The following is a 27,588-nucleotide window of genomic DNA, read 5'->3' on the forward strand; positions in this document are numbered from 1 at the left end:
GGCTCTGCGTTGGCAGTAAAATGGGTCCGGATAGGTGATTGTAGCCCAGGAGTGGCTGATGGAACTCTTCAGCTGGCTAGCTCCGGAATAATTGATGTTTGCTCCGGGATCGACGTAAGCCGATAGTCACACGGATAGCAGCTAGCTAGCTGCAAGATCCAGGTATAAATGTCCAGAGCTGGCGGTTGAAATCCGGGGACATGGGGAGAAAAATAGGTCCGGTATGTTCCGGTCTGCAACGCGCCGTACAAAACTGCCGATAGATCTGATGACCACAAACCGTGGTTAGCTGAATACTAACGATTAGCCAGTAAAGAAGCTAACTAGCTTCTGGCTAGCTTCTGGTTAGCTTCTGGTTAGCTTCTGGCCAGCTTCTGGTTATCTTCTAAGGAGGATTACAGATTTGAGGTAAATAATACTTTCTTTTTTATATACATATACATTGGTGAGGCGGGTTGCAGGACTGTTTTGAAGTTGGGTTTATGGAAAAGAAAAAATATATATATAAAAAGGTATGCGAAGAAAGTTGTAAATATATATATATATATATACGGGACACGACAAGACGAGGACAAAGGACGTCTGACTGCTATGCCATCTCGGATGTATATGTGTGCCCTACATTACTCTTAGGATTATTCCTATAAATAGTAAATGTATTCTTTCTTTTGTGGATGATCGCAGGCCCACAGACCACTAGCAAGGTTTTCCTTTGCGTTTGTGCCTCCCAACAATAAAGGAGAAATTTCTCGTCACTTGTCAACCCCCCCGGTTACACCCAGCACAGTGTCACGCTCACCCTCAAATTCAGATCCTCTGGAGGTTGATCAAAAAGGGAACGTTGTCACATGTTGACAGTGTAACGTGCCAAAAAAAAAAGTGACAAGAGAACCATTCGCCTCAACATCCTATATGTTTGCCATCTAGAATAGGGGTGTCAAAGTCATTTTGCCTTGGGGGCCACATATCCATAGTTTTTGGAATTTTCGATGCTCTCGACTGTCTAGCTTTCATTTCTGTGATTATTATCCAGCTGGACACAGTAAAGAGATTGTATGAATGTAGGTCCATTCTCATTTCTATACAGTTTCCAGTTGGTTTTAGTCATTTTAAGGTATATTGAGTGTGTTCCCTCCCTAACACAATCTAACTGATCTAAAAGTATGTTTGTCAAAATACCGATGGTATTATAGTTTGTTGCCTAATGAACACAACTATGGAGATCATTTAAGCGCACAGATGTTGGTTGGACTGGAGGAGAATAATGAACAATTGATTGGGAGTGGAAATCGTGGGGCCTGTGTGTGTGTGTGTGTATGCGCTGCTAGGAATGCTGGGTATTAATAGACCAGTAGGACACAGCCCCAGTCAGAACATCAGCAAAGGAGAAACAGATACAAATATCTCATTGTAAGAAAAGACTGTCTCAGTCACCTTCACCAATGTGATTAATCACAGTAATGACATGGGTTGTCATGAAAAGTTCAATAGATTTTATTGTTTGAAGAAATTCGAGGGCATCAGCACAGTAGATAAATGAAGATTCAGAATACTCATAATACTGTAGATCTTTCAGAATTCCCATGAGAACAACATTTTTCAGTTTATTTCTGAGTGAGAAGACAATTCCCTTATGGAACTTTCATACTTCCAAAAATACTTGTTTGACTATCTAAATGCCCATTGAAATGATCATGGCATGACAACAGAGATTGGTTGCTGAATACACAATTAGACAGAAGCGAAGAATGCAAAGAAAATGAGGTATTCTTAGTATCATCACAACTAAACAAATTGAAGAGGGTTGTGTCACTTGCAGATACATTCATGAAAAATTACCTGTAAAAAAATAATATTTAAGGTGTTTTACAAAGTCAAACTAAAGAGGTTGGAATTACGTGTAAGGCACAGGTTTGCAAGTCCTTCTTATTTGCTCATCAGACCATGGAGAAATGTGCTGATTGAAATAATTGCCAGTGTTCAGTCACTGCTTTGATTCCTGGAGCACTCTCTCCTCCAGCTCAGCGTAACGCCTCAACAGGGGAGCAAACACCTGAAACAAAAAAGACAAAGAAATCCCAGTGAGAACCTAAATGTTCTATATAAACAAAAATGAATTGAATATCCATTTCATTAGCGCTATGTGGTAAAGTGATCAGCGGACAATGCTGAATAACACTCCTCTACAGATACCATTTTAGAACTACTTTTGAACTTCTGAATCCGACCCTAAACGCCCCGTTTACTGGCTCAGATATTTCTTATTCACATTGTCCTTTCCTTTCTGTGAAAAGAGTATATGGTGGATGTGTAACCAGATCAGATCAGCACGGCTCATCTCAACTCAGTAGTGTGAAAAGTGGTATACGGTTGAATGTATAACCAGCCAGCCCAGTATAAGTTAGCTCGGCTCAGAGGTATGAAAAGGCTACCAGACCTTAGAGTTTTTTTTAGGTCTGAAAAGTAGTCCAAATAAAGTGGTTTGCCAGCCCAGAGGCCAGAAAATTGGGTTATTTTCTCCCCCTGTGGTGAATGGACACGCATGGTTGAGTGGTTAAGAGCAGGGCAAAGCAGCAGACGCCGAGCCAGGATGGCCTTTCTTCTGAAAATACACTGTGGACACTATCAGTCATTTTGCTTGGAAAAGTCACAGTCAGCCAGGACACTGTTTGTCTGCCCTTAGAACCCTGTGTGTGTGTGTGGGGGGGGGGGGGGGGGGGGGGGGGGGGGGGGTGTTACTATCCTTATGGGGACCAGAAGTCCTCACAAGGATAGTAAAACAAGGACAATACTGACAAGTGGGGACAAAAAGGCTTTTTTAGGCTTAGAGGTTAGGTTAGGTTTAGGTTAAGGGAAAATAGGAATTTTAATGGGCATCAATTGTTTGGTCTCCACAAAGATAGTTAAACAAATGTATGTGCGCGTGCGTACAGTGAGAAGAATATTGATATTGATTGAGTCTTCAACTCCAGTCTGAAACCTTTTTATTTCACATCCATTACTCTCCTGGTCCTCTCTATCCCCTTGACTCCATTTCCCTGGTCCTCTATATCACCCTGACTCCATTTCCCTGGTCCTGCCTAACCCCCTGACTCCATTTCCCTGGTCCTCTCTATCCCCCTGACTCCATTTCCCTGGTCCTCTCTATCCCCCTGACTCCATTTCCCTGGTCCTCTCTATCCCCCTGACTCCATTTCCCTGGTCCTCTCTATCCCCCTGACTCCATTCCCCTGGTCCTCTATATCTTCATCTGTTTCTGTTATCCTCAGAGTTTCTACTCTCTCCTTTCTCTTGCTTGCTGTCTGCCATACCCCTGCCCCCTTTCACACTGCTCCAGCCCTCTATCTCCAATGCCCCTCCCCATCTCTACCCACCCCTCTCCCTTCCTCGGTGGAGTGTTGGCTCTAGGCCAGAGCTCCATGGTGCCACAGCGTATCATGCCAGAGCAGGGTGGCTAATCACACCAGTGTCAGCAGTTGGCCAGGGCCACCATGCACCAACGCTGTGCAATGCTCAGGAAATTAGATTGACATAACACTGCTGGAGGGAGTGTGTGCACGCGTGTGTGGTAGCACACAAAATCTTCTCTCCGCCCCATGGTGAAATGTGTAGAATTGCAGCAAACTTGCTTTAAAACTGCAACATTTTCTCCACTCTTCATGGCGATGGTTGTAGAATTGCAGGAAATAAACCTCTGACTGCATGTGTGTGAATGGATGTGGGTATGCAGATGTTTTTGAGGCCCCCACCCCCATCAAAGTTACCCATCCATGGACTAGGCTTTTAAACAAAAAGATGTAGGGGTAGATCAGCTTTAATATTGCGGATAGACTGTACCTTCCATCATTTCCAATACCCCACACATTTTGGGGTAAATACACAGTACCAGTCAAAAGTTTGGACACACCTGCTCATTAAAGGGTTTCCCTTTATTTTTACTATTTTCTACATTGCAGAATAATAGTGAAGACATCAAAACTATGAAATAACCCACACAGAATCATGTAGTAACCAAAAAAGTATTAAACAAATCTAAATATATTTTACATTTGAGATTCTTCAAATAGCAACCCTTTGCCTTGATGACAGCTTTGCACACGCTTGGCATTCTCTTAACCAGCTTCATGAGGTAGTCACCTAGAATGCATTTCAATTAACAGGTGTTAATTTGTGCTATTTCTTTCCTTCTTAATGAGTTTGACCTAATCAGTTGTGTTGTGACAAGGTAGGGGTGGTATACAGAAGATATATATAGTTTTAAACCAACAAGACCCTTCCTAGAACTGGCCGCCCAGCCAATCTGAGCAATGGTCACTCACTCTGACAGAGCTCTAGAGTTCCTCTGTGGAGATGGGAGAACCTTCCAGAAGGACAACCATCTCCGCAGCACTCCACCAATCAGGCCTTTATGGTACAATGGCCAGACGGAAGCCACTCTTAAGGTTACATTTTTTTTTAAAGATGGTGGCGGCATCATGCTGTGGGGGTGTTTTTCAGCTGCAGGGACTGGGAGACTAGTCGGGATTGCGGGAAAGATGAACAGAGCAAAGTACAGAGAGATCCTTGATGAAAACCTGCTCCAGAGCGCTGAGGACCTCAGACTGGGGTGAAGGTTCACTTTCCAACAGAACAACGACAAGTTTCTGAATGTCCTTGAGTGGCCGAGCCAGAGCCCGGACTTGAACCCTATTTACCATCCCTGGAGAGACCTGAAAATAGCTGTGCAGCAAAGCTCACCATCCAACCTGACAGAGCTTGAAAGGATCTGCAGAGAAGAATGGGAGAAACTCCCTAAATACAGGTGTCCCAAGCTCGTAGCGTCATACCCAAGAAGACTCAAGACTGTAATCGCTGTCAAAGGTGCTTCAACAAAGTGCTGAGTAAAGGGTCTGAATACTTAGGAGTATTACCTATTTCAGAGCTCTACGAACAATTCCTTCGACCTCATGGCTTGGTTTTTGCTCTGACACTGTCAACTGTGGGACCTTATAGAGACAGGTGTTTGCCTTTCCAAATCATGTCCAATTAATTGAATATACCACAGGTTCCCTTTGACATTATGGGGAATTGTGTGTAGATTGATGAAAAAAAAGTAATAATTTAATCAGTTTTAGAATAAGGCTGTAATGTAACAAAATGTGGGAAAAGTAATGGGGTTCGAATATGGATGAATGACCCAATAAGCAGCTTAGGTGAAAAATCAGATACATCTCACTCCACATTTCCTTCAGTGAATCTAATCCTCTTGCAATTTAAATCAAATCAAATTGTATTAGTCACATACGCCAAATACGCCAAATACAACCTTACTTACAATGCAGTAACAACAGAGAGTAGCAGTGGTGTAAAAGAGGGGGAAAGGGGCAATACAAATAGTTTGGGTAGCCATTTTATTAGATGTTCAGGAGTCTTATGGTTTGTAGAAGCTGTTTAGAAGCCTCTTGGACCTAGACTTGGCGCTCCGGTACCGCTTGCCGTGCAGTAGGGTTGCTGGTGTCTTTGACCATTTTTAGGGCCTTCCTTTGACACCGCCTGGTATAAAGGTCCTGGATGACAGGAAGCTTGGCCCCAGTGATGTACTGGGCCGTTCGCACTACCCTCTGTAGTGCCTTGTGGTCGGAGGCCAAGAAGTTGCCATACCAGGCAGTGATGCATCCAGTCGATGGTGCAGCTGTAGAATCCTTTGAGGATCTGAGGACCCATGCCAAATGTTTTCAGTCTCCTTAGGGGGAATAGGTTTTGTCGTGCCCTCTTCACAACTGTCTTGGTGTGCTTGGACCATGTTAGTTTGTTGGTGATGTGGACACCAAGGAACTTGAGAATATCAATCTGCTCCACTGCAGCCCCGTCGATGAGAATGGGGGCGTACTCAGTCCTCTGTTTCCTGTAGTCCACAATCATCTCCTTTTTCTTGATCACGTTGAGGGAGAGGTTGTTGTCCTGGCACCACACAGCCAGGTTTCTGACCTCCTCTGTATAGGCTGCCTCGTCATTGTCGTTGATCAGGCCTACCACTGTGTTGTCATCGGCAAACTTAATGATGGCGTTGGAGTCGTGCCTGGCCGTGCAGTCATGCGTGAACAGGGAGTACAGAAGGGGACTGAGCACGCACCCTGAGGGGCCCCTGCGGCCTTGTGAATGTTGACCTGTTTAAAGGTCTTAGTCACATCGGCTGAGGAGAGCATGATCACACAGTCTTCCCGAGCAGCTGGTGCTCTCATGTATTTTTTGTGTTATTTGCTTCAAAGTGTGTGTGGAGTAAAGGTGGTTCAGAGTTTTTTCCCCTCTGGTTGCACATTTAACATGCTGATATTTAAGTTTCCCTACATTAAAGTCCCCGGCTACTAGGAGCGCCGCCTCTGGGTGAGCGTTTTCTTGTTTGCTTATGGCGGAATACAGCTCATTCAATGCTGTCTTAGTGCCAGACTCAGTCTGTGGTGGTATGTAAACAGCTACGAAAAATACAGATGAAAACTCTCTAGGTAGACAGTGTGGTCTACAGCTTATCATGAGATACTCTACCTCAGGCGAGCAACATTTAAACGTGTTAACCCTCGCAAGGCTGCCGGCCCAGACTGACCAGCTGGCTGGTGTGTTTACGGACATCCCAGTCTGCTGTTCCCACATGCTTCAAGAGGGCCTCCATTGTTCCTGTTCCCAAGAAGTAGCACTCACTTCCATCATCATGAAGTGCTTTGAGAGACTAGTCAAGGGCCATATCACCTCAACCCTACCTGACACCCTAGACCCACTCCAATTTTCTTACTGCCCCAATAGGTCCACAGACAATGCAATCGCAATCACACTGCCCTAACCCATCTGGACAAGAGGAATACCTACAGTGCCTTGCGAAAGTATTCGGCCCCCTTGAACTTTGAGACCTTTTGCCACATTTCAGGCTTCAAACATAAAAGATATAAAACTGTATTTTTTTTGTGAAGAATCAACAACAAGTGGGACACAATCATGAAGTGGAACGACATTTATTGGATATTTAAAACTTTTTTAACAAATCAAAAACTGAAAAATTGGGCGTGCAAAATTATTCAGCCCCCTTAATTTAATACTTTGTAGCGCCACCTTTTGCTGCGATTACAGCTGTAAGTCGCTTGGGGTATGTCTCTATCAGTTTTTCACATCGAGAGACTGACATTTTTTTTCCCATTCCTCCTTGCAAAACAGCTCGAGCTCAGTGAGGTTGGATGGAGAGCATTTGTGAACAGCAGTTTTCAGTTCTTTCCACAGATTCTCGATTGGATTCAGGTCTGGACTTTGACTTGGCCATTCTAACACCTGGATATGTTTATTTTTGAACCATTCCATTGTAGATTTTGCTTTATGTTTTGGATCATTGTCTTGTTGGAAGACAAATCTCCGTCCCAGTCTCAGGTCTTTTGCAGACTGCATCAGGTTTTCTTCCAGAATGGTCCTGAATTTGGCTCCATCCATCTTCCCATCAATTTTAACCATCTTCCCTGTCCCTGCTGAAGAAAAGCAGGCCCAAACCATGATGCTGCCACCACCATGTTTGACAGTGGGGATGGTGTGTTCAGTGTGATGAGCTGTGTTGCTTTTACGCCAAACATAACGTTTTGTATTGTTGCCAAAAAGTTCAATTTTGGTTTCATCTGACCAGAGCACCTTCTTCCACATGTTTGGTGTGTCTCCCAGGTGGCTTGTGGCAAACTTTAACTGACACTTTTTTATGGATATCTTTAAGAAATGGCTTTCTTCTTGCCACTCTTCCATAAAGGCCAGATTTGTGCAATATACGACTGATTGTTGTCCTAAGGACAGAGTCTCCCACCTCAGCTGTAGATCTCTGCAGTTCATCCAGAGTGATCATGGGCCTCTTGGCTGCATCTCTGATCAGTCTTCTCCTAGTATGAGCTGAAAGTTTAGAGGGACGGCCAGGTCTTGGTAGATTTGCAGTGGTCTGATACTCCTTCCATTTCAATATTATCGCTTGCACAGTGCTCCTTGGGATGTTTAAAGCTTGGGAATTTTTTTTGTATCCAAATCCGGCTTTAAACTTCTTCACAACAGTATGTCGGACCTGCCTGGTGTGTTCCTTGTTCTTCATGATGCTCTCTGCGCTTTTAACAGATTTCTGAGACTATCACAGTGCAGGTGCATTTATACGGAGACTTGATTACACACAGGTGGATTGTATTTATCATAATTAGTAATTTAGGTCAACATTGGATCATTCAGAGATCCTCACTGAACTTCTGGAGAGAGTTTGCTGCACTGAAAGTAAAGGGGCTGAATAATTTTGCACGCCCAATTTTTCAGTTTTTGATTTGTTAAAAAAGTTTGAAATATCCAATAAATGTCGTTCCACTTCATGATTGTGTCCCACTTGTTGTCGATTCTTCACAAAAAAATACAGTTTTATATCTTTATGTTTGAAGCCTGAAATGTGGCAAAAGGTCGCAAAGTTCAAGGGGCCCGAATACTTTCGCAAGGCACTGTATGTAAGAATGCTGTTCATCGACTACAGCTCAGCATTTAACACCATAGTACCCTCCAAACCCTTAAGCTCGAGACCCTGGGTCTCGACCCCGCCCTGTGCAACTGGGTCCTGGACTGCCTGACAGGCCGCCCCCAGGTGGTGAGGGTAGGAAACAACATCTCCACCCCGCTGATCCTCAACACTGGGCCCCACAAGGGTGCGTACTCAGCCCTCTCCTGTACTCCCTGTTCACCCATGACTGCTTGGCCATGCACGCCTCCAACTCAATCATCAAGTTTGCAGACGACACTACAGTGGTAGGCTTGATTACCAACAACAACGAGACGGCCTCCAGGGAGGTGGTGAGGGCCCTCGGAGTGTGGTGTCAGGAAAATAACCTCACACTCAACGTCAACAAAATAAAGGAGATGATCATGGACTTCAGGAAACAGCAGAGGGAGCACCCCCCCCCCTCCCCTCCCCATCCACAGACGGGACAGTAGTGGAGAAGGTGGAAAGTTAAGTTCTTCGGCATACACATCACGGACAAACTGAAATGGTCCACCCACACAGACAGCGTGATGAAGAAGGCGCAGCACCGCCTCTTCAACCTCAGGAGGCTGAAGAAATTTGGCTTGTCACCAAAAACACACAAACTTTTACAGATGCACAATCGAGAGCATCCTGTCGGGCTGTATCACCGCCTGGTACGGCACCTGCTTCACCCACAACCGTAAGGCTCTCCAGAGGGTAGTGAGGTCTGCACAACGCATCACCGGGGGCAAACTACCTGCCCTCCAGGACACCTACACTACCTGATGTCGCAGGAAGGCCAAAAAGATCATCAAGGACAACAACCACCCGAGCCACTGCCTGTTCACCCCGCTATCATCCAGAAGGCGAGGTCATTACAGGTGCATCAAAGCTGGGACCGAGAGACTAAAAAACATCTATCTCAAGGCCATCAGACTGTTAAACAGCCATCACTAACATTGAGTGGCTGCTGCCAACATACTGACTCAAATCTCTAGCCACTTTAATAATTAAAAATGGGATGTAATAGATGTATCACTAGCCACTTTAAACAATGTCACTTTATATAATGTTTACATTCCCTACATTACTCATCTCATATGTATATACTGTACTCTTGACCATCTACTGCATCTTGCCTATGCCGTTCGGCCATCGCTCATCCATGTATTTTTATGTACATATTCTTATTAATTCCTTTACACTTGTGTGTGTATAAGGTAGTTGTTGTGAAATTGTTAGATTACTTGTTCGATATTACTGCATGGTCGGAACTAGAAGCACAAGCATTTCTCTACACTCGTATTAACATCTGCTAACCATGTGTATGTGACAAATAAAATTGGATTTGATTCAGATATCGTGCACCAGCTGTTATTTACAAAAATACATAGTCCGCCACCCCTTGTCTTACCAGACGCTGCTGTTCTATCCTGCCGGTGCAGTGTATAACCAGCCAGCTGTGTGTTGATGGTGTCGTCGTTCAGCCACGACTCCGTGAAACATAAGATATTACAGTTTTGAATGTCCTGTTGGTAGTTTAATCTTCCGGGTAGATCATCAATTTTATGTTCCAAAGATTGCACGTTAGCTAGCAGAAGTGGGGGTTTATTCGATCGCCTACAAATTCTCAGAAGGCAGCCCACCCTCTGGCCCCCTTTTCTCTGCCTCCTCTTCACACAAATCACGGGGATCTGGGCCTGTTCCCGAGAAAGCAGTATATCACTCGGGTCGGGCTCGTCAGAATCTTTAAAGGAAAAAAAATATTCTGACAGTCCGTCGTGAGTAATCGCAGTCCTGATGTCCAAAAGTTATTTTCGGTCATAAGAGACGTAGCGGCAACATTATGTACAAAATGAGTTACAAACAACGCAAATAAATGAACAAAAAAACACAATCGGCACGTAAAACGTCAGCCTTCTTCTCCGGAGCCATAGTTACTTCTCCCGAGTCTATAGAGATTGCATTGCGGGAGAGTATATTTTGGGGAAAAAAGGAGGGGTGAAAGATATTTTCCTCTGCCAGCCTGTGCCCCATCCCTAAGAAAATAGCTTTCTGCCCCCTTGACACCATCCATTACTGTTGTGCTCTGGCAATAGCAGTCTATCCCTGGGGGGCATACTAACAGAATTGTGTTGTATTGTACATGTCAACAGCACACTCAATTTGGAAAGTGTAATAGACATTTAGTATAAACTAGTGTGCGTGGTGGTTGGTTTTTCTATCCTTGTGGGGACCTAAAATCCACAAAAGTTCCCACAAGGACAGTAAAACAAGGAAAATTCTCCCTCCTGGGGACATTTCCAATGACCCCATGAGCTTAGGGGTTAGGTTTAGGGTTAGAATTAGGGGTTAGTGGTTAGGTTTAAGGTTATGGGTTAGGCTTAGGTTCAATAGGATTTTGAATAGAAATCAATTTTAGGTCCCCCGAGGATAGAAGAACAAAACGTGTGTGTGTGTGTGTGTAAGGTAAACACCAATTAAAGAACCCTCTGAATAGTGTAGTCTCTGCTGACCTCTGACAATCTCTATGAAGGGAGATAAAGACCCAGCGTTTCCACAGCAACAACACCCCGATGCCCCAGAGGACAGTGGGTAGTGTGGTACACTAACACACCTCTCCTTTTGGCAGGGTAGTCCCTTCTATGGGCCACATCAATCAGGTCTCAGAGAGAAATCTCAGAGAGGCCTATGCACATCCATGATTTCTTATGTCGATAAAAAGGACCGAAAGTATTAGGCTAAAAAAGGGATATTCACACACTGATTTATGCTCTCAATAAACTGTGAAGGTTTATTTCAAAAGCTGTGTTAGCTATCTGTTAGCCTACAAATCCCTGACCAGAACTGACATTGTACAACATCAGCATGCTAGCAGTTAACATTAAGAAGGACAAGGCTTTGTAATCATTCAATTCCTTTTTATAGTTTAGTAAAACTGTCCAGGGTGCTGTAAAATTAGTCTAAAACTTCTGCTTTTCCCAGCCACACCATGTAGCTAAGTAGCTGTTGTTAGTATGGAGGGGGGGGGATGTTCGACGGGTTTGCATAAAAGTGCAATGAACAGTAATCCGGCATGTCTGATTCCTGCCATCTCCTTAATAGGTTGCCGCCGCCGCCCTGACAGCTAAACGTATTCCCGCCCAACAGGGGCTGACACGTGATCTGCAATGAATTCCCACCGGGGCCTAGCAAATATAGAGCATTCTAATATCACACACAAACACATAGTGCTCCTCGGTCCCTCAGACCACATTCAAAGATTAGCTGCCGAGAAGCTAGAACAAAAGGCACACTTCAGAGAAGCAGCGCCGTTGTTAATGTATTGTGAAACCGACTGAGACAACATCACTTTAAAGCTCAATAGGTAGGCTATAGTGACGTGAAAGTGATTGAAAGGTCTATTAACAACACAAAGATAAGCTACTGTACATAAAGTACATCATGTAATCTCCATACAGTACATGAAGTTCCCTGGTTTTTTCAACCTGTAAGGCAGCTGTAGGATCTTAATTTGATCACCCTGTTACAGGAGAACTTTCTTGAAATGCAGAAAATGTCAAACTTGTAGTGTATTTGAGGTTTTAAAAGGCTTCTGAAGGTTGTAATTTCCACTTAAATATTTCTGATTTGATTTTCCCTTACGAAAAACTCCTACAAAAATATCCAAATAATAATTCACATTTCCTGTTGCTTCAGGATTCTTTTTTTCCACCTGTAGCAAAATGGCTCAAATTAAGACCCTACACCTGTACAGGTCCAGAGCTCATCTTCTGCAGACAATGAACGAGATGAGGGCAAAACAACTGTCTTTCATAACATTTCAAAGCAGTCATTTTCTATCTTTAGGAATACAAACAATATTGTGTGTGTGTGTCATGTTCAGTAACCTCGGCCCATTGAGGGACGGAGAGGAGAAACAACATGTATGACTTTCAGCTGATTCGGAACATATACTAGACTACTGTGTATGGGAACATAACAGACCAGGCAACAACACACTTTATTTTTTGATTGGTGGCCAATTAATGGAAAATTAACACACATCATTTACATTGCTGTCTCATTACGAAGAACATCGTCATTCACTGGGTGTGAAATGGGTCCCACACGCTGTCTCGCAAAGCAGTATAATAATCAAAGGTATCTAAATTCATAGCGCTGCAGGAGGAAACCCTGTTCAATGTGCTACATCACGCATGTAATAACCAGTTGTGAAATTTCTCATTGTTATTTATGAAGTATACTGAATTATTTAAAGGTACATCATGAGAAAAACCTGCAAAACATCTCCTCACTAATACTGGTATCATCTTAAGAAACCCAGCCAGTTTCGTAGCTAAATGTATCTTATACGTTCCTTTTGTAAAATATTTTAAATACATGCATTTTTCATGTGATATAAATGCATTATAAAAGTGTATTTATATCTCACATGGTATTGTCAGTTTGTAATGACAGAAAGGTACACGTTTGATATCAACTTTGGCAATATTTCCCCATTCCAAAAAAATACCCTTCCAAATCAATGGCAGTCTAATTTGACCACTGTTTGCATCCCATACACACAAAACATTAGGACTGATATCTAATATGCATTATTGTTGTTATTCATGCCTTCGCCATTAGAATTACTCTTCAGGACTGGGTGATAAGAGATATTCGACATGTCAGTGATTCCAGAGAAATTCAACATGCCAAAGATATGAGAGATATTAGACATGTCAAACCGTCTCCCTTTTTCTGGGAACCCAAATCATACCAGTCGCCATGTTAATGTGCCTTTGTTGTGGTGGGTAATGTCGGATTTTAGGAGGGAGGTAGGCACTAAGCTTTTTCCTCCCAGAATCCTTCACAATGAGACAATTGTTGAACTGTGATGTTTCTGTCAAACTCCAAATTAAGAAACAGCAAGCGGCCCACATCGTTACTGTCTTTCTTTCACACAGCCTACATAGATGACCTTGAGGGAAGGGAAGGGAAGGGGGGGGAGAAGTGAGTGATTGCGGGAATAAAGACAAAAGCTAAAAAAATATTAAGATGTTTGCCATTAAGCTGTCGTAGTCCTAGCTCATGAATATTTATCAAGGTTGAAGTTTAAGCCCACATTTGGAACATCTCTCTTTAAAAGCGTTTTTTCCCCCTTCTCCTCACTACTTGTTTCATTGTTGACATAATAGTACTGTCAAACTGTTGATGTGCTCTGAAGGACACACCTGCTAGGAGAAGGCTTTTATGCCAAAATATTTTTGAAGAACCACCAAATACGCTGCAAAAAACATAACTGAGAAGGAGCGTGACTCTTGACTAGGGTTGCAAAAGGTCGAAACTTTCTGGCAAATTTCCAGAATTTTCCCGTAAATTTTCCATGGGAAGAATTTGGGTAATTTTGCTTAAATTCATCAAAAAAGGTTCGCTTTTAACAGTGAACCTTTTGTGGGATACACATAAGGCAATTCTAGGTATTGTGATTTATTCAATGGAATTGCAACCCTTTGCATGCACAGTGCATTCTTCCTTCACATGTGCAATGCACTCTTCCATCACATGTACAGCTGATTCTTAAGATCTTGCACACTAATTATATGCTATCGAGCCCACACTACTACACTGTCTGAGCCAAGGACTACATGCTTTCTGGTAAGTTTTGATTACAATACTGGGTGGGGTGAATATATCTTATATGACATACATTATTTTTTGTTAACTAGTAAATAGTAGCCTACAGCAAAGTGTGTTTATATAATTTCTTACTTGTTAACAATTTCTGCTAGATAGTTATTGCTACCATGTGGGTTTTAGTTTGCTTGAGCCTGATAACTGAGGAGTGTTAATTCACCTGTTTCCATACGTTTCATTTTAAAACTTTTATCTTACAAAGCAGTTGTTTAATCTAACTGCTTAACTATTTATCTGTACATGGAATTGTATTTGTTGTTTTTTTAACATTTTTTTCCCCTAATTACAGGAAAATGCCACGGGCACTATCTGATGTGTGGAGACATTTCACTGGAACTAATGTAGAAGGAAAAGCTGTGTACATTTGCAAATACTGTGCCAAATCATATGTGAAGAATGCAACAAAGATGCAGAATCATCTGGCCATGTGCATAAAGTTCCCTCAGCGCTCACAACAAGCAACCTCTGACAAAAGTCCCTCTACTTCTATTTGAGGTGAAAATGATGAATCAGACACTTTATCGATAGCAACAGCTATTGGTCCTCCTGGAATCCAAAGTTTTTTTTGACTCAATGGAGGAACGTAGTCAGAGAAATGCTGATGAATGTCTTGCTCGAGCTGTGTATGCAACTGACAATGGGTATTGGAAGAGATTTCTGAATGTTCTTCACCCAGCATACACTCCTCCAATCAGACATGCTTTATCTACTAATTTGCTGGATGCAGAGTTCAACAGAGTTCAAGTGAAGGTCAAGCAAATAATAGAGAAAGCAGACTGTATTGCAATCACCTCTGATCGGTGGTCAGATCTTTGTGAGCAAGGAATAATTAAACTACACAATCTCCACGCCTCAACCAGTATTCCACAAGAGCGCAGACACAAGGGACAACAGACACACCGGTCTCTACATTACAGATGAGCTGAAGGCAGTGACCTTGAACCACAGAAGGTATTTGCACTGGTGACAGACAATGCTGCGAACATGAAGGCTGCTTGATCTAAAGTGTAGGAGTCCTACCCTCACATCACACCCATTGGCTGTGCTGCTCATGCATTGAATCTGCTCCTCAAGGTCATCATGGCACTGAAAACAATGGATATACTCTACTAGAGAGCCAATGAAATGGTTAAGTATGTGAAGGGTCATCAAGTTATAGCAGCAATCTACCTCACCAAGCAAAGTGAGAAGAATAAGAGCTCCACATTGAAGCTGCCCAGCAACTTCCGTTGGGGTGGTGTTGTCATCATGTTTAACAGTCTCCTGGAGGGGAAGAAGTTTGGCCATATCGATATGGACAGCCCCATCAAGAGGATCCTCCTGGATTATTTATTTTGGAGAGAGTGGTAAGCAGCCTGAAACCTATAGCAGTAGCCATTGCACGAATTGAGGGAGACAATGCCATCCTGTCTGATGTTCAGACTCTGCTTGCAGATGTAAGAGAATAAATCCGTACTGCCCTGCACACTTCACTGTTGCTCAAAGCAGAGGAAACTGCAGTTCTGAAATACATCAAAAAGACTTCTGCCTGAAGCCCATACACGCCGCAGTGTACATGTTGGACCCCAAGTATGCTGGCAAGAGCATCCTGTCTGGTGCAGAGATCAACAAGGCCTATGGTGTCATCACTACTGTGTCTCGCCACTTTGGCCTGGACAAGGGCACGGTTCTTGGCAGTCTGGCGAAGTACACTTCCAAGCAAGGGCTTTGGGATGGAGATGCAATATGGCAGTCGTGCCAACATATCTCATCAGCCACCTGGTGGAAGGGACTTTGTGGATCTGAGGCTCTTTACCTTGTTGCCTCCATCATCCTCCAAATCCCACCAACATCAGCCGCATCAGAGCACAACTGGTCCTTGTTTGGGAACACACACACCAGAGCACGCAACAGGCTGACCAATACAAGGGTTGAAAAATTGGCCCATCCGGGCAAATTTGAGGCTTTTTGAGCCTGACAACGAGCCATCCTCAACAAGGTTTGAAAGTGACAGTGAAGATGAGGCCTCAGAGTCTGATGTTCAAGAGGTGGACATTGAGGAGGTCCAAGGAGAAAACATGGAAGCCTGAGAGGAAGACAACCAAAGCTGTAGTTTGTAGACTATCATTTTATGTATGTTGAAAACATTTTGGGAGATGCGATGGATCATTGGGGATCATTCGATATTCCCTTTCTTTTGTTTGTTTGTTCAGTGAAATCATCCCATGTGAAGAGTCAACTCATTTAATTAAAGTTCAATTCTTAACTAAATTGTTTTTTTTATTTCTATTAATAATTACAAATTATTATGTGTACTTATGATAAGGTAAAAGGTCTCTGTTTCTATCTCCATATGATATGGTAAATATATCCAATGCAAAAAACATCTACATTTAAAAAGTATTACTATTAATTCGCATATATTTGCGTTAATTACCATATATTCTCATTCATTCCCATATATTCCCGTTAACTATTGACACCAACTTCTTGTGACTCTGAACAAGTCCAAATATGGACACCGTACGTACAACTACAACCCTGACTGTTGATGTTGCTTCTTAACTTCTGGACTAAGGAGTACAAAACCAGTACATTTCATAACATTGTGACAACTGTCAATCATCCCAGGATCCTCTTCTTTTAAGCCTAGACAATGTTAATTAACTAGACCTACAGTGCTCCCACATCCCTTATCCCATAATTAAGCCCTTACAGAGGCTAGAAGAGCACAACTTAACTTACTTCCACGTCAGAGGAACCTGTTCCCCTCGGGACATTGTGCTGCTGTGTAATGCTTTGTGAACTGTACACACACACACACATATACGCACGTCATCTATAGGTGTGTGCGGTGGGTTTTTCTAATGGGTACTGCCTGCTATCTACCTTCACCTCATAGGAAGAACTTGTTCACCTCGACACACTCCTGCTGCGCATCATGAATTGTAAGCACAGGCACACACATACTAACTCTCTACAGTATGTGCGCATGTGTTCTCTCTTGGGCCTTATGGTTTTGTCCTAGACATATATAGGTTTCCATGCCTATGATATGTTCATATGTCAAATAAATATGATGAACTCTTGTGCAATGTGAATAGTGAGTGAGCTGCTCTCACAATGTAAAGCAGGATGATTTGTGAGTACATTTTCCTCATATAGAAATTACAGTCTCAATAAGAGCATGAAAACACCATTGTGTCAAAAATGGCCATTCCTACACGGGGAGATCAACCTATATACCGCAGTTGACCATCTTGAGTCAATTTCAGTGGCCCCGTGGAAATCGAATTAGCATAATACAAATATTCCCATCAAAATTTGTCAGTTTAAGATAGAGATCAGTTTTTTTTGCATGGGCTGCGCCTCAATCCACCACATCTGCCAATTGCGGCCTTATGCATCTGCATTGGAAGGTGGCCGAGATACAGCGGTATTTGTCAGACCAGGAGACATCCCATCTGCATTGGAAGGTGGCCGAGATACAGCGGTATTTGTCAGACCATGAGACATCCAGGAAATTGGTCTTCTCACAAAAACATCTGTAGTGTCTGTACTGACTGGCCTTCACACTATTATGACCCCTCTATGGAAAGGTTTTGCTCTTTTATGCCCACAAGCCTCACATGACTCGCCGTTACCAGTAAAAAATATAAATGAATGGAAGTATATATATGTAAGTAGTTAAGTACCTAAAAAAGGGGGTAAATATGTGTGAAAAAAATACAAATAGTTACAAATACAAATATCTTTCATTGCCTTTAAATTGTTTAAAAGCCTCCCCCTTTTTCCTCTAAACATAACAATGGTCATTATGGCCAAACAGTTCTATTTTTGTTTCATCAGACCAGAGGAAAAAGTACAATCTTTGTCCCCATGTGCAGTTGAAAACCGTAGTCTGGCTTTTATATGGCGGTTTTGGAGCAGTGAGTTTGAAGGTAGGCCTTGAAATACATCCACAGGTACACCTCCAATTGACTCAAATTATGTCAATTATCCTATCACAAGCTTCTAAAGCCATGACATAATTTTCTGTAATTGTCCAAGCTGTTTAAAGGCACAGTCAACTTCTGACCCACTGGAATTGTGATATAATGAATTATAAGTGAAATAATCTGTCTGTAAACAATTGTTGGAAAAATTACTTGTGTCATGCACAAAGTAGATGTCCTAACTGACTTGCCAAAACTATAGTTTGTTAACAAGAAATTTGTGGCGTGGTTGAAAAACGAGTTTTAATGACTCCAACCTAAGTGTATGTGAACTTCTGACTTCAACTGTAACTATCTGTTTTTCTATGAATTAATCTGTTATTCATTCATTCATTCATCTGTTATTTTTCGGGGATACCTAAAGGGGTCCTAAAATTCTAGATCAAATAGCTGAATGATCCTTGGTATGACCGTCATAAAACAATTCTCCCCAGCTTAGACTCTAGAGGGTTAACAACATCGCTCAAGCCTCCATTTGCACATACTAGCAGCCCAGCAGTGGCCGTTCACAATGATGCAGAGTCACCGACCCCAATTACCTCGCTGTGTTTTATCAAAGATGCCGCTTGATCAGTCCACTGTCGCATTGGCTGCATCTCTTACAAATGCTCACAATGGCTGCCTCGCCCACTAATTCCCAGAAATGTCACTTCAATTTCACACAGCTCCTTATTGGCCTATTTGAGCTAAATATCATGTATTTTAACTAGAACTGAGCTTTCCCCCATCCATTAATCTCCTTCTGTAAAAGTCTCTCAATCTCACACACACACACACACACACACACACACACACACACACACACACACACACACACACACACACACACACACACACACACACACACACACACACACACACAAAGTCTCTGGCCCCATTTAGATAGCAAACCACCGTCTGTCCCTGCGTGACCCCCATGTATTTCTACCACCGGTCAGAGGGGATGGCATGTAATTCACTTTTACAATCACTTCACCAAAGGGGGATGAAGCATTTAATGAAGAAGCAGTGACTCATAAAAGTAGGCTATTCGGCAGCCGATAAGTCTGGAGACTGAGGGGAATCTGAGGGGAGAGTTCAGTGGCTAAAAAAGCGTCTTGTAGTCATAGCCGTCACTCACACAATCCCCATGTTCCCCCTGTGACGCTGCCACTGTTAAACAGTAGAGCTCTGTGACATTTGAGGTAGGCCAGGATATGGCGAAGACACTGATTTCATTGGTCAGGTCATTACAACACAGTGATTTCATTGGTCACTTCATTAGGACACTGTGATTTCATTGGTCACATTGCTAAGCACTTTCCCAATCCTGTCGGTGCTACTTAATAGTAATGTTTAGGCGGCACGTTACATCCAAGCTGTCTGCCTTGAGCTAACAGCGGAACATTAAAACCATTCAGAAAGATCAAAGAGGCGATCAAAGAAATGTTGTACAGAAAATGTAGACCTGGAGCCATTGCCTTTGAGGCACAGACAGCTAGTTCCTTAGCATATGTATCCCTCATTCACATGCCTTACCTTAAAATAGTATGTAATCCTTTTGGAAAACTTATTGAAATGCCTTCACAAAGTATTACTCACAGTGGCAAGAAAAAGTATGTGAACGCTTTGGAATTATCTGGATTTCTGCATGAATTGGTCATAAAATTAGATCTGATCTTCATCTAACAGACAAACATAGTGTGCCTAAACTAATAACGCGCAAATTATTGTATTTTTGTCTATATTGAATACATAATTTAAACATTCACAGTGTAGTTTGGGAAAAGTATGTGAACCCCTAGGCTAATGACTTCTCCAAAAGCTAATTGGAGTCAGGAGTCAGCTAATCTGGAGTACAATCATTGAGACGAGATTGGAGATGTTGGTTAGAGCTGCCCTGCCCTATAAAAAACACTCACAAAAATGTTGTTTGCTATTTACAAGAAGCATTGCCTGATGTGAACCATGCCTCGAACAAAAGAGATCTCAGAAGACCCAAGATTAAGAATTGTTGACTTGCATAAAGCTGGAAAGGTTTACAAAAGTATCTCTAAAAGTGTAGATGTTCATCAGTCCACTGTAAGACAAATTGTCAATAAATGGAGAAAGTTCAGCACTGTTGCTACTCTCCCTAGGAGTGGCCGTCCTGCAAAGATGACTGCAAGAGCACAGTGCAGAATGCTCAATGAGGTTAAGAAGAATCTTAGAGTGTCAGCTAAAGACTTAAAGAAATCTCTGGAACATGCTAACATCTCTGTTGACGAGTCTACAATACATAAAACAGAAAACAAGAATGGTGTTCATGGGAGGACACCACGGAAGAAGCCACTGCTGTCTAAAAAAAACATTGCTGCACATCTGAAGTTCGCAAAAGAGCGTCTGGATGTTCCAAAGCGCTACTGGCAAAATATTCTGTGTACAAATTAAACTAAAGTTGAGTTGTTTGGAAGGAACACACAACAACATCAAAACCTCATCCCAACTGTAACGTAGGGTGAAGGGTGCATCATTGTTTGGACCTGCTTTGCTGCCTCAGGGCCTGGACAGCTTGCTATCAGACGGAAAAATGAATTCACAGGTTTATCAAGACATTTTGCAGGAGAATGTGAGGCTATCGGTCCTCCAATTGAAGCTCAACAGAAGTTGGGTGATGCAACAGGACAACGACCCAAAACACAGAAGTAAATCAACAACAGAATGGCTTCAACAGAAGAAATATGAGTCCTGACCTCAACCCGATTGAGATGCTGTGGCATGACGTCAAGAGAGTGGTTCACACCAGACATCCCAACAATATTGCTGAACTGAAACAGTTTTGTAAAGAGGAATGGTTAAAAATTTCTCCTGACCATTGTGCAAGTCTGATCCGCAACTACAGAAAACGTTTAGTTGAGGTTATTGCTGCCAAAGTAGGGTCAACCAGTTATTAAAACCAAGGGTTCACAAACTTTTCCCACCCTGCACTGTGAATGTTTACACAGTGTGTTCAATAAAGACATGAAAAAGTATCATTGTTTGTGTGTTATTAGTTTAAGCAGACTGTGTTTGTCTATTGTTGTGACTTAGATCAGATCAAATTGTATGACTAATTATGCAGAATTCCAGGTAATTCCAAAGAGTTCACATACTTTTTCTTGCCACTGTATATGCAAGAGGCCATATTTAGACACAGATTCCCAATATGAATAAATGCTGATCACAACCAAGACGCGGTGTTGACTTAGCGAGAGGGAGGGGGAGCGGTAGAGAGAATGAGAAGGGAAGAGAGAGTGAGAGAGCTGCTGAGCTGTATTGGGTTGTGCTGCTGTACCTTGTCAGCTCCAGGTGTTGGGGTCACTGCTAGCTGGGCTTCTGGGGCTTTTTTCACCGCCTCAGCGAAGGACACTCCTGATTCAGCAACAAGTCCTGGTAAACAAAAAGTGGATTCAGTTTAAAAAAAACATCAAATACCCCCGTTAGTCAAAAAGTTAGTCAAATGGCAACCAATCCTTGAAAAGGGGTACATCACAATACAATGTGTATCACCTAGGTAAATAAACCTATGGCAAAGAATTGCTGAAAATGGGTACATCATAGATACTGTATTTATCCGTTGGGTATTAAACATGTAATACTAATGTGGAAAAGAAGGGGGTCGAGTGATAAATGGCAGATATGTGAGAGCAGAACTAATAAACAGGCTCTGGCCTCTCACTAAAATGGCCACCCCGATCAAAACTACAGATCACAAAATGGCCGGCTGCCAAAACTACAATTCCCAGAAGCAAGGGGAACGCTATCCCTTGACCTCGCCTGCGGCCTGTGTGGACAAGGACGGAGAAACAAGCACACAGGTACTGTCCTGTTCTAAAGTCCTCTCATTCTTCGGGTGATTTTGGTGACGGTTTCCCGCTTAATTTGTGACAAATTCTCCTAATCTTGAAGAGGTTTGTCACATGTGGTGGAGAATGCGGGCATATGGACTAACCATACCGCTGGTTAGGTAGAGGAAAAAAATGTTCTGTTAGCACTCCAAAGGGGAGTCAGGCTTTTTTTGTGGCTTTGTTTGGTTCGGACAGATTGCTCGGGGAAAATGAGTATGGAGGGAGCCATACAGGCCCTGTTACAAGCGGTGGCCGCCCAACAAGAGGCAACTAGAGCTCAACAAATAGCTCATCAGGATGCAATGTGAATGTATCAGGACACATTACAGGTCCAGCACCACACCAACCAGCTGTTCAGAGAGGAGCAAGAGAGAAACACCCGGGAGTTAAGAGGCCTAAAGGGAATCACAGGACCAAATAAAGGCTCATTTAGCTGCAAATACCCAAAGGCGGGACGGCCCAAAACCAGGATCCAACCCTGCAGCAAGCCAGAGCAGATGTGCAGGACATAGATGGTACTCCCATAAATGATGGAACGATGCTTAATAGTTTTCCCCACTTCATTATGAAAAAGGGTTTGGTGTACAGTGTGTCAAAAATAGGGGTTGATGTGGTGGAGAACTTGGTATCGATAAAACCTGAGACCGGATTGTAAGGAGGTTTTACTGGACAGGAATTCAGGCTGAAGTGGCTCGGCATTGTAGAGAGTGCCCGGAGTGCCAGTTAACAGCTCCCCGACCAGCTGTTAGAAGCCCGCTAGCACCATTCCCAGTAATCGAAACACCATTTGAGAGGATAGCAATGGATATAGTGGGCCCACTACCCAAATCCGCCAGAAGGCACCAATACATTCTGGTCATTCTAGATTATGCCACTCGCTACCCAGAAGCCATTCCCCTTCGGACGATGGCTTCCAAAAATATTGCCATGGAATTAGTGCTCCTGTTCACCAGGGTAGGGGTTCCAAAGGAGATCCTTACTGACCAGGGAACCCCCTTTATATCCCGCCTTATGGCGGACCTTTGTAAATTGTGGCAGGTGAAACAGTTGACATCGGTTTACCATCCTCAGATGGACAGGCAAGTTGAGAGATTGAACTGCACCCTGGTTTTCCCACTTTGAGCTGGTATATGGGAGGCACCCCCAGGGAATCTTAAGATATCGCCCGGAAAACCTGGGAGCACCAATCCACCCTGTATACTAGTGTTATAGAGCATGCCACTGCAATGCAAGACCGGATAGCCACAGTCATGCCAATCGTCAGAGAACACATGAGACAAGCACAAGGGCACCAGCGGCAAACTTATAACAGGCAGGCTACCCTTAGGGAATTTCAACCGCAAGAAAAGGTGTTAGTGCTGGTCCCAACGACAGAGTTCAAACTACTAGCCACATGGAAAGGACCATATGAAGTACTGGAGAGAACAGGATAAGTTAATTATTGGATCCGACGGCCCACGGAACATATCTATCACATAAACCTGTTAAAAGCATGGAAAGTGAGAGAAACACTAACGGTCACGTACCCCACACACACTCAGGAGACAGCCAAAGTAAATATTTCACCTAGGTTCACTTAGGTTGGAGTCAATAAAACTTGTTTTTCAACCACTCCACAAATTTCTTGTTAACAAACTATAGTTTAGCAAATCGGTAGGAACATCTACTTTTTCTAACAATTGTTTACAGACAGATTATTTCACTTATAATTCACTGTATCACAATTCCAGTGGGTCAGAAGTTCACCTACATTAAATTGACTGTGCCTTTAAACAGCTTCGAAAATTCCAGAAAATTATTTTACGGCTTTAGAAGCTTCTGATAGGCTAATTGACACCATTTGAGTCAATTGGAGGTGTACCTGTGGATGTACTTCAAGGCCTACCTTCAAACTCAGTGCCTCTTTGCTTGACATCATGGGAAAATCAAAATCAAAATAAATCAGCCAAGACCTGAAAAATAATTGTAGACCTCCACAAGTCTTGTTCATCCTTGGGAGCAATTTCCAAACGCCTGAAGGTACCACGTTCATCTGTACAAACAATAGTATGCAAGTATAAACACCATGGGACCACGCAGCCGCCATACAGCTCAGGAAGGAGACGCGTTCTGTCTCCTAGAGATGAATATACTTTGGTGCGAAAAGTGCAAATCAATCCCAGAACAACAGCAAAGGACCTTGTGAAGATGCTGGAGGAAACAGGTACAAAAGTATCTATATCCACAGTAAAAGGAGTCATATATCGACATAACCTGAAAGGCCGCTCAGCAAGGAAGAAGCCACTGCTCCAAAACCGCCATATAAAAGCCAGACTACGGTTGGCAACTGCACATGGGGACAAATATTTTACTTTTTTGAGAAATGTCCTCTGGTCTGATGAAACAAAAATAGAACTGTTTGGCCATAATAACCATTGTTACGTTTAGAGGAAAAAGGGGGAAGCTTGCAAGCCGAAGAACACCATCCCAACTGTGAAGCACAGGGGTGGCAGCATCATGTTGTGGGGTGCTTTGCTGCAGGAGTGGCTGGTGCACTTCACAAAATAGATGGCATCATGAGGCAGGAAAATGATGTGGATATATTGAAGCAACATCTCAAGACATCAGTCAGGAAGTTAAAGCTTGGTCGCAAATGGGTCTTCCAAATGGACAATGACCTCGAGCATACTTCCAAAGTTGTGGCAAAATGGACAACAAGGTATTGGAGTGGCCATCACAAAGCCCTGACCTCAATCCTATTAGAAAATGTGCGGGCAGAACTGAAAAAGTGTGTGCGAGCAATGAGGCCTACAAACCTGACTCAGTTACACCAGCGCCGTCAGGATGAATGGGCCAAAATTCACACAACTTATTGTTGGAAGCTTGTGGAAGGCTACCTGAAATGTTTGACCCAAGTTAACAATTTAAAGGCAATGCTACCAAATACTAATTGAGTGTATGTAAACTTAAATGTATTTGGCTAAGGTGTTTGTAAACTTCCGACGTCAACTGTATATACAGTGAATTATAAGTGAAATAATCTGTCTGTAAACAATTGTTGGAAAAATGACTTGTGTCATGCACAAAGTAGATGACCTAACCGACTTGCCAAAACTATAGTTTGTTAATAAAAAAATTGTGGAGTGGTTGAAAAAATAGTTTCAATAACTCCAACCTAAGTGTATGTAAACTTCTGATTTCAACTGTATGTACAGTACCAGTCAAAAGTTTGGATACACCTACTCATTCAATTGTTTTTCTTTATTTCTAAATGTTCTACATTGTAGAATAACAGCGAAGACATCAAAACTATTAAATAACACATATGGAATCATGTAGTAACCAAAAAAGTGTAAACAAATCAAAAAATGTATTTATATTTGATATTCTTAAAAGTAGCCAACCTTTGCCTTGACAGCTTTGCACACTCTTGACATTCTCTCAACCAGCTTCATGAGGTAGTCACCTGGAATGCATTTCAATTAACAGGTATGCCTTGTTAATTTGTGGAATGTCTTTCCTTAATGCGTTTGAGCCAATCAGTTGTGTTGTGACAAGGTAGGGGTGGTAAACAGAAGATAGCCCTATTTGGTAAAAGACCAAGTCCATATTATGGCAAGAACAGCTCAAAAAAGAGAAATGACAGTCCATCATTACTTTAAGACATGAAGGTCAGTCAATCTGGAAAATGTCAAGAACTTTGAAAGTGCAGTCACAAAAACCATCATGCGCTATGATGAGCCTGGCTCTCATGAGGACCACCACAGGAAAGGAAGTCACAGAGTTACCTCTACTACAGAGGATAAGCTCATTAGAGTTACCAACCTCAGAAATTGCAGTCCAAATAAATGTTCCACAGAGTTCAAGTAACAGACACATCTCAACATCAACTGTTCAGAGGGGACTGTGTGAATCAGGCCTCCATGGTCGAATTGCTGCAAAGAAACCACTACTAAAAAGACATCAATATGAAGAAGAGACTTGTTTGGGCCGAGAAACACGAGCAATGGACATTAGACCATTTTAGATTTTTGGTTACAACCGCCAAGTCTTTCTGAGACGCAGAGAAGATAAACGGAAAAATCTCTGCATGTGTGGTTCCCACCGTGAAGCTTGTAGAAGGAGGTGTGATGGTGTGGGAGTGCTTTGCTGGTGACACTGTCTGTGATTTATTTATTCTGCAGTGATATGCCATCCCATCTGATTTGCACTTAGTGGGACTATCATTTGTTTTTCAACAGGACAATGACCCAACACGCCCCCAGGCTGTGTAAGGGCTATTTGACCAAGAAGGAGCGTGATGGAGTGCTGCATCAAATGACCTGTCGACAATCACCCGACCTCAACCCAATTGAGGTGGTTTTGGATGTGTTGGACCTCAGAGTGAAGGAAAAGCAGCCAACAAGTGCTCAGCATATGTGGCAACACTGTTTTGGTTACTACATGATTCCATATGTGTTCTTTCATAGTTTTGATGTCTTCACTATTATTCTACAATGTAGAAAATAGTAAAAATAAAGTAAAACCCTTGAATGAGTAGGTGTGTCCAAGCTTTTTGACTGGTACTGTATGTACAGTGCCTTGCGAAAGAGATGGATGGAGCCAAATACAGGACCATTCTGGAAGAAAACCTGATGGAGTCTGCAAAAGACCTGAGACTGGGACGGAGATTTGTCTTCCAACAAGACAATGATCCAAAACATAAAGCAAAATCTACAATGGAATGGTTCAAAAATAAACATATCCAGGTGTTAGAATGGCCAAGTCAAAGTCCAGACCTGAATCCAATCGAGAATCTGTGGAAAGAACTGAAAACGGCTGTTCACAAATGCTCCCCATCCAACCTCACTGAGCTCGAGCTGTTTTGCAAGGAGGAATGGGAAAAAATGTCAGTCTCTCGATGTGCAAAACTGATAGAGACATACCCCAAGCGACTTACAGCTGTAATCGCAGCAAAAGGTGGCGCTACAAAGTATTAACTTAAGGGGGCTGAATCATTTTGCACGCCCAATTTTTCAGTTTTTGATTTGTTAAAAAAGTTTGAAATATCCAATAAATGTCGTTCCACTTCATGATTGTGTCCCACTTGTTGTTGATTCTTCACAAAAAAATACAGTTTTATATCTTTATGTTTGAAGCCTGAAATGTGGCAAAAGGTCGCAAAGTTCAAGGGGGCCGAATACTTTCGCAAGGCACTGTATACATGTATGCATGCATGTATGTATATTATGTGTGCTTGTTTGTGTGTAATCGTATGTATGGAAACATGTATTCTAGGAGGTGGGATATATTGCTTCCACATCCGAAAAATGAGAATTACATTTCAAGTGCCAAAGTAAGTTTTTACTTTGGCACTTGAAATGTAATTCTCATTTTTTGGATGTGGAAGCAATATATCCCACCTCCTAGAATAAATGTTTCCATACATACGATTACACACATAGTGTCACACCCTGATCAATTTCACCTGTCCTCGTTATTGTCTCCACCCCCTCCAGGTGTCGCTTGTTTCCCCATTGTATTTATCCCTGTGTTTCCTTTCTCTCTGTGCCAGTTCGTCTTGTATGTTAGTCAAGTCATCCAGCGTGTTTTCCCGTACTCCTTTTGCTATTCGCTCTTTGAT

General features: G+C 42.6%; 1 protein-coding gene across 8 annotated transcripts in view; it reads right to left on the bottom strand.

Annotated features, from left to right (window-relative positions):
- Window positions 1-1,470: 1,470 nt before the first annotated feature.
- The window catches only part of xylb (xylulokinase homolog (H. influenzae)), a 63,868-nt gene continuing 37,750 nt past the window's right edge, over window positions 1,471-27,588 (bottom strand). For 4 of the 8 annotated variants that reach the window (XR_016486582.1, XR_016486586.1, XM_036943978.2 and 1 more), the window contains 2 exons: window positions 21,434-21,528; window positions 1,471-2,053 (listed from right to left, as the gene is read on the bottom strand). Coding sequence is in view for 2 of the 8 variants with exons in the window: in XM_036943978.2 (XP_036799873.2) it covers window positions 1,985-2,053; window positions 21,434-21,528 (164 nt within the window). In the remaining 6 variants the exon portion in view is untranslated. Of the gene's footprint in view, window positions 2,054-21,433; window positions 21,529-25,369; window positions 25,432-27,588 lie in introns of all 8 variants that reach the window. The other 4 variants (XR_016486581.1, XR_016486583.1, XR_016486585.1 and 1 more) reach the window with 2 other exon arrangements.

This window comes from Oncorhynchus mykiss, chromosome 15 (genome assembly GCF_057628025.1).
Source record: "Oncorhynchus mykiss isolate SJ-2025 chromosome 15, ASM5762802v1, whole genome shotgun sequence".
Taxonomy (NCBI): Eukaryota; Metazoa; Chordata; class Actinopteri; order Salmoniformes; family Salmonidae; genus Oncorhynchus; species Oncorhynchus mykiss.